The 12,450-nt window shown below is 36.5% G+C and overlaps 1 protein-coding gene across 2 annotated transcripts in view; it reads right to left on the minus strand.

Annotated features, from left to right (window-relative positions):
• Window positions 1–427: 427 nt before the first annotated feature.
• The window catches only part of abs (ATP-dependent RNA helicase abstrakt), a 77,462-nt gene continuing 65,439 nt past the window's right edge, over window positions 428–12,450 (minus strand). The window contains exons 12-13 of one of the 2 annotated variants that reach the window (XM_081734371.1): window positions 4,542–4,724; window positions 428–746 (exon numbers count right to left, since the gene is read on the minus strand). In XM_081734371.1, the coding sequence (XP_081590497.1) occupies window positions 610–746; window positions 4,542–4,724 (320 nt within the window). In that variant the 3' untranslated portion in view covers window positions 428–609. The remainder of the gene's footprint in view (window positions 747–4,541; window positions 4,725–12,450) is intronic. The other variant, XM_081734370.1, reaches the window with a different exon arrangement.

Below are 12,450 nucleotides of genomic sequence, written 5' to 3' on the forward strand. Positions count from 1 at the left end.
ACTTGGAAATATTGGACAATTTTCGTTTACAATTATAGCTTCAAGGTCATGAATACTTCTATTATCAGCAAGATTGGGCCTCACGCCACCATCCAATAAAACTACTGCACACATCTGTCATAGGCTCCGAGAAATACGACTTGTGTACAAAAGTTTGTGATCACGTTTTCCTACGTATTCCTGGCCTCTGATATTTTCTTGTGTGGCTACTTGAAGAACGGTATCTGACAAATCCATATATTACTATCCATTTAAAGGAGAATAACCGTAACGCCATCAAGCGAATAGCTAATACAATGTCAAAGCCATTATATCAATTGTGAAAGATTGTGCTTTACCTTTACTCAGTTCCGTTTTTTCTTTATTTACTTTTTCAGAGCGAAGACACTATTCCCGTCTCTCGCATTTTTACAATAACGAAAATGCAATATTAAAAAAACGTTTATACATATTTATTATATACTGTACACCGTACTTATCTCTTACACAAACTATTTACAACATATTTCACAGGTACAATAAAGAAGGTAGACCCACATATATTCATATGTGGGTTCACATATATACAAGAACTCAATCATATATGTAAGTTTACTCAAAAATATTTTTCTAATAATCCGCTGCATTGTTAGCCAAATAATCCCTTCTTCCAATATTGGATGCTTGTTTGTTCTGGATGGCCTCAAGTTTTGGACAGTCTGTAATTCTATGCCCAAGTCCTCCACAATAACTGCAGCCACGTTCGTCTGAAAGAAATATTAATATGTATTTTAGCTGAAGGTTTTATTCTTATTTTAGTTTCATGCAAGAATACTCTTATGACTTGATATTCTCATAATTACTCTCTCCTTCGCTGAATATCATAAAAAACTAATAAAATTAAATTTTATTCATTTCTTTCTAAGTTTGTCACTTTCTGAATGAGGATTTTATAAACACTGAAATAAGTTTAAATAGTTGTTTTTGTGTATCTACAAATAAATTTAAAAAATAAAATAAAATTGATATATAGTACAAAATCATGAAATTGTTTTTCAACATCTTTAGGGATAGTCTTAATTGCAGAGGGCGATAGCCTTCCATATAGAAAAAAAAAAAGTACGGTTCAGTGCCATGTGCACGCTGACACGTAAAAGTTGCACCACTGAGGCTGCAGTGTGTGATGTGTCTGTTAACAAAACAGTTACGTCGTGCCAAATCGAATGAAGCCGAAAGTAAATCGATTCTGGAAAAACTACAATATGCATCGCACATTTCACTTATTTGAGCATAGTTAAACAGTGACTATATAGATCTGCTGTCGAATGCTCCACTATTAATGCCATAGTACGATGATATGCAGCACGACAGAATCCGGACTGTTTATGACCGCCTAAGACACATTCGAAACGAACCCCACTACAGCTGACATCTTCCGTTCCGAGTGGAATCAAGGTGGCATTAGAGATCTCACCGACCCAACGTACTATGCCCATTTCGTTCTGTGTGTTCAACCAACCATCGATCACGCTACTCACAGTGTTAAGTCTCAAGGTAATCACTACTGCTTATCCGCTGAAAGACAGTCATATCGTGCAACGAGAAAACAACTACAGATAGCTGTACAAGCGTTATTTGGCGGAAAATCTGTGGGAGTTTGTAATCACTGTAGATGAAGCATGCAAATATTTGAGTGATTGTGGAAAAGGTCGAGCAACTACGTACAAAAATGTCGATGAATAAGGTTGAAGCAATTTCATTCGTCAATGCACTGAAAGTTATCCACGCGCATTCATGTTGTGGTTGGAATTTGTAACATGGTAAAATTAAAGCCATGTAACGTTAACAACAATGTGAAAATCAATGCTATGTATTATCAGGAACATGACTTGACGGATATTTACAACAACCAAATTCCCATAGTGCATACAGCAAACACCAACGAAATGGAACTGCATTAAAAAAAAAAAAAATATATCCAGTTACACGTCATATCACTGCTGGCATTCTACAGACGGATGGAAGGTTGGGTCGGAATTCGTGCTATTCTCTTCACCGACATCCCCGTGAAGGTCCAGATTTTCAACCAATGGATTACTATATCTTTATACCTCTAAATTGTCGCTCCTCTGCAAGGTTCACAGTTTCCGGCCTGAAGAAAGCACGAAAGAAATGCAACAAAATAACCCTTGTACATCTGCAAGGAAGTCTTCTTCAGTGAAAGGTGCGCTATCGGATACTCGTAAAAACTACTGGTCATCACATGAAACATAACAGTGGTGGGACGATGTACTGTCGTATGTGAGGAAACATTTCGAAATCATGTATATGGAAGGCTATAAGTCTCTGAATATATTTCACAAGCTAATTTACATGTTTAAAGTATGTGTTGAAATGAAAAACAGCTTAAAGAATAACTTTTTTAGACTATAAGATAATAAACAATAGCTTGGAACTAAAACCAAGATTCAAGGAAAACATACCAAACATATATTGTTCCCAAATAACATTTTTGAAGCTAATTGTACATTTATTTCACGGCAATGATTTACATTCTTAAAGCTAAACATTCCGGTTAGATGAAAAAATGGACATAGTTTTTAGAAAAAGAAGTTTGCTTGATCGCAACGAAACTACCTGTTTCAAATCTTAGTTCTACAAGAATAATAGAAGAGTTTTAAGTCTTGCCACAAAAGACATGAGCAAATGCTATAACCTACCTCTCCTCTTCCGGTTTTTTTTTTTTTTTTTTTTTTTTTGTTACACGCACATTGTTGAATTAGGTATTTATAGGCGTCTAGATTAGATATATAATGGGCTCTGATCTGTTTTATTTAGGACGAGAAGTAGGTAATTGTTTAAATCGCCAGGTCTAGTGATGAGGAGATAAGCAAGCTTAAAGTCGTGGCAATAGCCTTTGAGAAATAAATGAGCCGTGGCAATAAACTGTGCATAAATGAATAATTGGAGTGATGAATATGCTTTAGCTTAGTTTTTATAAAAAATCAATTTAATGGAACTTGTTACATCATCCAAGACTGAACAACAGTTCTCAGTGATTAAGAATATAGTTTCACATTCTCTATAGATAGGACCACTGTCGACTTCTTTAGGTTGGAGAGATGTTGCGAAGTAGTTACTGTTTATTTGCGAATTCAAGGTGGCTGACCCACTCTTTATATGGACTAAGTAAAAATCCAATTAAGCTCAATTTTAAGCAGGTTCAAAGCTTGTAATAACGATAGGATCTGAGTTCACTTTTGACCAATAGTAAACAATTTAAAATCTCAAAATAATGATACGTTTGTATGTAACTTGTATTAAGATACATTTTATTTATTCCTTTATCTTCGCTACTATTTTGGTTCTGAAGCATCGCTTGTCCATCACATTTTTCAAATTTATCTATCACTTAAGCATGGGGGTCATGTTGAACTACGTTATCTGTAAAGCCTCTGATATAACATTATTTGATCATATATCTATTGTGTGTAGAGGTATGTTCCCCCCATAGGATTTCAAGTCTTGATCGAATTAAGAGCTGTAACAGGACTCCATGTAATCCTCCTTATTAATGGTGCAATATTCATTATTATTATTCCAGTAGGTTAGCTGTAGTTTCACTCCTACTTCTAAGTGATGGCACACACTGTTGTAAGTCTTAAGACATATCTGTATCGTTGTGATGGTGATCACCACACTGTAGTCTAACACATTTAATTACTACATCATTATTTACCGTCATCATCAAATTTAATCATTATTACCACACAATGTCAGTGAGTTTGTGTTTTAATGTTTGACAGAATATTTCTTTTTTACATACCGATATCTTAACCTTTTAACCATTTTTTAACCTTCCTTCATTTTTTTTTTAATTATCTTTTTTGAAGTCTACCACAGACTGAAGAAGGAAGTTGGATCTTCCGAAAGCGCTACCTGTTGCATGTAGAAGAAAATTTTGCTACATATTTTTTGTGCTGAGTCTGCTTTTTCTCATTGATACGCTAGTTATTTGGACACTTGCTACGAGTACTAACATTTCAAAGTACCTTGCAAAGAGTAGTGTTTAAAAGTTTTCCATTAAAATAATCTAAAATATAATAAACAGAATAGTGTATACTTCCCTTATGTATGTTATCTGTTGTGTCAATCTTTTATTTTTTGTGAATTTTAAGCAGTATAATGCACATTTCGAAACAGTCATACTATTGGAATGAAAAGTATCATATAAATATAAAGAGAAAGAGTCAAACTTTTTCAGCGGGGTATGACACATTACTTTTTCATTTCATTTGCTATTTTAAAATGCAGAAAAAAAAAATGCATTCTTGGAAAGGCATGCGTCCCAAAGATGAGCATCGAAGTATTAAACAACCCTTTCACTTCCATTGTCCTTATAACTATACGTTACGTCTTGGTTTTTAACAAGTATACTTACGATTGCAGATCCTTTCCTATTTTACTTATATGGTAAGGGGTAAAACAATACAGTTAATCTTAGTTTAACTTTTCAATATTAAAGCAACTAGTTACATACAATAAAAATACAAAAACTTTACCTCCAAGATCAAGGTATTTCTCGTTTTCTGATTGTAGAGCTGCTAAGAATGGAGGTACTTTCTGTTTGGCTTCTATGAGTAAATGTTTGAGATCCAGTAACACAGATTCATCATTTGATTTATTGATGAACGTAGTAGCAAGTCCTGTTCGTTCCGATCTTCCAGTACGACCAATTCTGTGAACTAAAAGAAACAAAAGAGGGAAATAGTAAGAAAAATAATGATTTGGTTCTTATTACAGATTAAGTCTACTGACTGTTGTACAATTAACCATATTTTAGTTCTATGGTTACATCCAATGTGGTGCTCTATAATTTTACTGTATTATTATTATTATTATTATTATTATTATTATTATTATTATTACGTTTCGATGTTCTGATTTTTTTTTTTCATTTTTTGATATTTTTACAGACTTGGACACCAGACAACACAAACACTGGACGCACACAACAGCAGGCTGGGATGGGTACATGTCCACGGACCATCCACTTCCCAAGACTGCCTCCAACCATCGACAAGTCCGGTAGCGGTATTCGCGGCTCCGAGGGCATGCAAGAACATGAGGATGTGGAGTGATGCATGCATGAAAAATGAAGCCGCCCTCCCCGATAATGATGATCCGCTACATGGAGGAGGACTTTAAGTGTTGGTTATCGTCTTTCCCAAATACAAGAAGAAAAAAGATGAATTAAGCAGCAATTCAACATGTGATTCAAAGAACAGGCCTGTATGTATAAGCCAACAGTGTCATTTGTGAAGTATAGCAGTAAAATAATTCTCAATGACACACTACACGGGTAACAACATTTGCTTCTTCGTAATAATGAATTACTAAGAAAGTAGTTCTGTTAGGAAAGCACTACATAAGGTTGTTTCATCCTTATGGTAGTGAATTGTCCCCACCTTTCCTAGGCCATAAAACCCGTTTCCTACCATCGATCACGTTCAATATGATAGCTCTGGCAAGAAAAATTGTGTAACATCGGAGCTTTCATTGAAGGAGGCTTCTATTCAGCATAGCCTGATCCAGTTTCGCCCACTCGCTCTTCTATACTGTCCAGAGTTCCTCAAGTGTTGTAGCTCGATGTCTTTTGATGTTCCGTTTTAAAGTTCATGCAAATGTCTGTATGAGCGCTACCTAATGAGTGATAAATGGTATTATGTCATCACCCTAGATAAGGCGTGGGCCTATTTGACCACATCAAAGCAGGTGCATGCGATTTACTACCGTCCTATCGATGGAAAGCAGCATGCACAGTGGATTTGCACGTCCAAATAAAGTTTTCGCAAAACGTTTCTAGTAGCAGTGTGTGTTTCTGTATCAAGGGAGAACTTTCTATACACGGAGTGGTATCTAATGTGAAAATAAATGTTGTTTACTCTATACAGCACGTCTTACTAGGGATGTACTTAAACCTGAACCCAAAAGGTGGGGGTGATGTATATATTTCCTGAAAGCTTAGGTCAAGGTAAGATCAAAACCGGTTACCAAAATTGGGGAGGTCTTCAGCATTCCGCTTGAGGGCAGCACGTTACTCACTTTTATTAACACCTTTAAGCGTGTCCATAAAGTGAGTTGCATCCCAGAAAAATCCGAAACGGTGAGACAGATATGAAAACAGAAAAACATATTTCATCATTTCAAAAGTACAACGTATCAAAGTAAAATAAATTATCCCAAGGTCCCCCGCAGGGTCTCAGACGGGGTCCAACTCAAAATTTTTAAAGTTTCTGGTAGCGGTGTGTGTTTCTGTAACAAGGGAAAACTTTCTATACACGGAGTGGTATCTAATGTGAAAATAAATATTGGTTACTATATACAGCACGTCTTACGATTAGATCCCATATACCTTCAACATGACCCTGTTTTGTGTGGCAATGTGACTGCTGAAGTCCTCATTCATTAAGATAAAACTAGCAGTATACCGTCGAAACAATGGTGGTCTACTTGCTGGTATGGAACCGGAGACATATATTAAGGCTATGCTATTTAGACCCATTTTTATTAAATCGCCAGATTTATCACTTATGAACTTTTGTGTCTTTGGTGTATTAAAACGGAACATCACAAAACATCGCGCCACAACAGTTGAGGGACTCTTGGAAAGTATGCAAGGACAAGTGAGCTAAATTGGATCAATCCAAATTACATGCTGTTTCGCTAAAGAGTTTCATCAGATGAAGAGGAGAAAAGTACGGAGAGAAGATTAAAGAACTGAGAAAAAGTTGGAGAGAGTTCAAGTGAGCGCCAGGTTCAATATAGGATCAGGTGGCCAGTTGATAGTATTACCAAGCTCAAAATACCTAACTATATGTTGTTTAATGGAGGAAGATAAAAACGAATTGGACGGATGGGTTAACAAGACTGAAGGAGCGCGAGGAGATATATAAAAAGAAAAATGACCCCGCACTTTTCTTATGGAGAAACAGCTTCCATTAAATTTCTTAAATGTGAGATATTTCGATAAATGTGACATTACCTTCCATCTTTCTTAACCTAAGTCACAATGAACATAATCAGTGTTTCTTCCAGACATGTTTTTAGGGGGGCATTGCCTCCCGGAACTCTGAGAGTTTCCCCGGAAGAGACCAAAATAATACGTATAATATAATAATAAATAAAATAAAATAGTGCCGTGTGAATATAATATGTGCCCCTCCGAATGCTAAGTGTGCTCCAACGGATATATATATATATATATATTAAAAAAAAAAAAAAAGAAACACTGGACACAACGACCGAGAAGTCCATGTTAGGATCTTAAATAGGGTTTCCACCAACCAATTTTTGGAACTTCAATATGGTTATTTCTAATTGAATATGACTTTCATTTCACAATTATCCAAACATTGAAGCTGTTTAAGATGCTTAAAATAATGGACTAATTAAATTATTATATGACTGAGTGATCCACAAATGGATTTTTAATACAATAGCGTCCAGAAATTAAGGGATACCTTGGGAAAGTGACACATGAATGAAGACAGGAAAGTGGCCGATATGCAGAATCAAACGTGTTGGTGATACTTGGGAGCCACGCTAAAGGCCATATGACACAGGAACACACCAAATGAGGACTATAATACATTTGCCTTTTGAGGGTTCATTCTGTGGATTTCACATCGGTTCCGTTTGACATCACTAGAAAAGTTCAGCATTGAGTTTAATCACCCGAATGGCTATACAAATTGCACACAGTGTTCCCATACTGCGGACGAAATCAGCCAAAAGCTTCTACTGTAACACATCCCACTCTTGCACAAACGCCCATCCGAAGTCCTCTGGAGTCTCAGAGTTCCAGGTGGTGGGTTTCGGGTTGCAATCAGACGTCTACAGGGGTCTAAGGTGGTGGGGTTTGGGTTGCAATCAGATGTCTACAGTCGTACCAGAAATATTTAATCGAACTATGAACCAGGGAGCGTGGTGATCACCCGTACGTGTGATACTCTTGTGTTCCAGGTACTCCTTCACCACCTGCGTCCTGTGATGGAGGTCTTATTGTTCATTCAACGAAACCTAGGACTGTAAGCACCACATGTACTGTTGCACGATAACGCTCCGTCAAATCGCATCCGCCACACTATCCTGAGAAAATATATGCAAGAGTGTCTGTACCCCACGACACCAACCCAGATCATAAACCATGCACTGCTACAGCGATTTTGTTTAATAAAATTGGTAGTGCGTAGCGCGAATGAAGGACATGTTATGAATACCTGGAATATAAGGATATTGTGTTTGTGGAGTAGCAACCATGCTCCTCGGTTCTAGATCCACTAGAACACGTCTGGGAGGTCCTTGGACATCTGATTGCATCCGAAATATACCACTTGAGACTTTGAATGATCTCAGACAGGTATTTGTTCAAGAGCGGAATATATTACCGTACAAGTTTCTGGCAAGCCTCATCCTCAGTATGGGGACGCGCTGTGCAACCTGATGGCTACTAGGGTGATCAAACCCAATATTGAACAATTCTGGCGATATCAAACAGGACCGATTTGAGATTCACAGTAAAAACTAAAAACTCATGTATCTTACAGATGCGATTTGTTCTGCTTCTGTGTCATACAACCTTAAGCAAGTTTCCTGAGTACCTCCCTCATAGGTTCGATAAGAGATCAGCAATCGATTCCCCTGTCTGGATTCGTGTCATTTTTCCGTGGTGTGCCTTAACTTCAGGACATGAATGTATTAAAAATTATCTTTGGATCATCATCCAGTCAACCAACTATTTTATTTTATTAGAAATAGCATTTGTCAAATGAAAGCGACACTTAATTAGAAACAATTATACTGAAGTTATAAAGATTGGTTAGTACGTAACCCTATTTCAAGGCCTTAATAACGGCTTTTCGTTTGTTGTGGTCATTGTGGCTTATGTTCAGAAAGATGTGACGAATCAAAATATCACACAACTAAGAAATTTAACGGGAGCGTTTTTTTTTTTTTTTTTTTTTTTTTTTGTAAGAAAAGTGTGAGGTTTTGTGTAATATACAAAAAGTCTGAAAAAAGTAATGAACAGAAAATAAAATTAATAATAATAAATATAAAAAGTGTGATAAGGCAGATTGAAAAGTCTGTGAGAAAAATAATTGAAACTATATAAATTGGCGAAGATAAAAAGAAAGACAAGTGGCAAAGTCGCATGTACACCAAGTGAAGGAGTTTAGTTTGTATGGCATGATATTTTCTCCATTAATATTGAAAGCGGTAGTACATTTTTACCACTTCCGGTTTTAGTAGATAGATTAGAGTGGAGATGGAACGTATTCTTGGGATACTTAATTAATTGCAGAAACCTACTTCTCGCTATCTATCGCCAATATCACTCTGTTAAACGTTAAAATTAAACGTGGACATCTCTGCCACTTCCGGTTTAATAGAGAGATTCGAGTGGAGACGGAAATATTCTTGGGATGTTTGACTCGCTATTTGCTACACTTTAACTTCATAGCAATCAATGCTAGAATTGAAAGTGGTTGAGTTTTGTTACTTCCGGCTTTGAAAAAGAGCGGAGATGGAGCATATCCTTGGGACACTTCCGACCCAAAAATCGAATATGGTTATCACATCTGGTTTGAATATCACCTTCATCAAAGAATTTGATATGCAACTTTTTAACCCTGTACATCCAGGCCAATACTGATGGCGATACATCAAGTAGTTCTTGAGATTTTGTGTCTTCCGAACGTACACGGGCAGGGTAAATACACTAATGGGCAAACGTTAAGAACGAGATAGATAAACATAAAGTATTGCGAAGTCGGTGGAAATGAATTACATTTTGAACGGCAAATTTGTGCAAATTAATCACCGACGGTGAATAGTAGTGTGCTATCTCTTCAAATGAAACGGAACGGTGGATTTAAGTATGTATCTAAATCATAGGAATTTATAAAGCAAGATTTTAACATAAATATAATAAATAGTAATAAGGAACATATTATAATAAATTGAAAGAATTTCGTTGTGTAGATTGTTATGTATAACAATGTGATGACTATAATAAAGTGCTAAGAGTTTTTAAATTTATTTTTGTATATACAGTAAAACCTTTAAACTTGGCCACCTCTCTAAGTTGGCCACTTGCTTATCTTGGCCTGCTTCGTCTTGAACCTGCATTTTTCCATAAGACATAGGTTGCTTATTACTCTGTAAGTTGGCCACCTGTCTATCTTGGAAGTTGGCCACATTGAACCCTATGACGATAATGATAAATTTACTTGTGTATCTTGGCCACGAAAAATACCGTTTTGTTATTTTTCTTAACTCTTTCGTATTCCCGAGGCAGATGTTCTGTATTTATGTCTGAGGACAAAGAAGCATGGATTCCCACGATTTGTTCTTGGAGGTCAATGACTAGAACGCAGCCCTGATAAAGAGCTGGTGAAAGAAGAAGGTGTGAATAACAAAAATCACGTACAGGAATTCGGGAAATGACTGTACGTATTTGTTTACCCTGTCTCTTTTGGTAAAACCTTTAGCTATAAGGGCTCTCTTCATCAGTGGGGAGCTTTAGTAATTCAAGGTTAAAGCTAACCATCTTAATTGTCAACTATTGGCACCTGACGGCTTGTCGAAAGGAAGGCGGAGGTTTTAAGATAGGAATTCCCTTAAGATTTTCTCAAAATATCTTTTCCTCGGAGGGAAACATTTGTAACTCATTAACAAATGGTAGAGGATACTATGCAAGAACTACAAAATTAGAATGTGCATGTGTGCCAAAAAGAATAAAAGAAATATGTCTAGAAAAACCACCATAAGATACATATTTTTTCTATTACCGTATATTGTTATGATTACTCTCAGTGGCGTATTTAAGGGGGCTTCCGGGTTTAAGCCCTCCGAAATATTATTCACTATTTTAAGTAAATCAAATATCTTACAGAATTTTCACATTTCCAGGAATAAATGTATCAAACCCACCCGAAGCAAAATAGTAAATACGCCACTGATAATACTAGAAATTATATTCTAAAAACACACTAATCACGCCTATTTTCTGTAAGTTGGCCACCTGTCTAAGTTGACCACTTATCAATGGAACCGATGGTGGCCAACATAGACAGGTTTCACTGTATATCAGTGCAGGATTATAAATATTGAAACAGAAGATGCCCATAATGTATCAATCTACAATAAACTTGGCTAACATATTATGTAAAAGGTGCAAAAAAAAGTAATAGTGTACAATCATTGTGTTCCACACGTGACCTCAAGGTAAGAAATCACTTAGAAATAACAAGATCCAAATCAAAACAAACTGTCTACGCCACTCATGAAATTGTCTACGTCACGCGACGTTGAAAACGAACATGAAAACGTGTGCTCTTCATGTGCTGACTGGTAAACAAGTTTGGAAAGAAGAAATACACATTCTTCTTGAAGAACTAGACTAAAAGACCGCAGTAGCAGAGTGAACGAAGGTTATGTAGGAACTAACGTATTAATAATAAATATGGATATAGTAGTATCCCGCGAACCAACATGGACATTCATTGTGAAAGGAACAAGACCTCCTTCTAGTTTAAGTGTTAAACCCTTCACCTGTATGTAATTCAAATCGTTTTCAGATTTTAAACGGAGAAGAGAATAAAGAAACCCCACTAAAGAAAACAAAGATAGCTTGAGTGTAAAATAAATTACACTCAAATCGCGGAAAGAAAGTATCTGATCAGAAAGCAATCCAAGTGACAAGTGGTAAACCTGTGCGCAGTAACTGAAATGGCTCCGTTACTAAAAGTGATGATGTGTTATGTAATGAAAGTGCTAGACTGAGAATTGAAAATGAAAGAAAAAGTAAGGCTGACGGAAAGATATGCATTAGCGTTTATGCCGATAACCATGGTAGAGGTCTGGCCAATTTAATTCAAGAAAATAACCCATCAGTGTCTGTAACTGGGTATGTGAAACCTAGTGCTAGAAGAAATGAACAATTGCAGACTGCTGTCATACACTGGTTCCACTCAATTAGTTTCATGGCATCGGAATACAAAAGTTTATCAAACGGTACGACAGGTGTGTGAATTCCGAAGGTGAGTACGTTGAAAAGTAGTGTTAGCTGTGCTGTATCTATGGCAATAAATGTTTCAAGGTTACTGTGTCGTGTCCGTATTTAATGCCTAGGGAAATTTATTTTCTGGACACGGCTCATACCATTCCGGTGGTTGTGAGATTCCTCCAACTTAATTTACATTCTTAACTGCACTCATTGTCTAGTCTTCTTTCTAGCGATTCAACTCCTGTTTCGATTTGAGTCAACAATTACCAATACTCAATACTCTTGCAGCATGACAGCCGTCTGCAATTTGTTCATCACTATCAAAATGCTTAGTGGACAGGAATTTCTTTAGGTGTACGAAGATATGAAAATCGCTCGGAGCAAGATCCATACTGTAAGGA

This window comes from Thermobia domestica, chromosome 12 (genome assembly GCF_964235325.1).
Source record: "Thermobia domestica chromosome 12, izTheDome1.hap1.1, whole genome shotgun sequence".
Lineage (NCBI taxonomy): Eukaryota > Metazoa > Arthropoda > Insecta > Zygentoma > Lepismatidae > Thermobia > Thermobia domestica.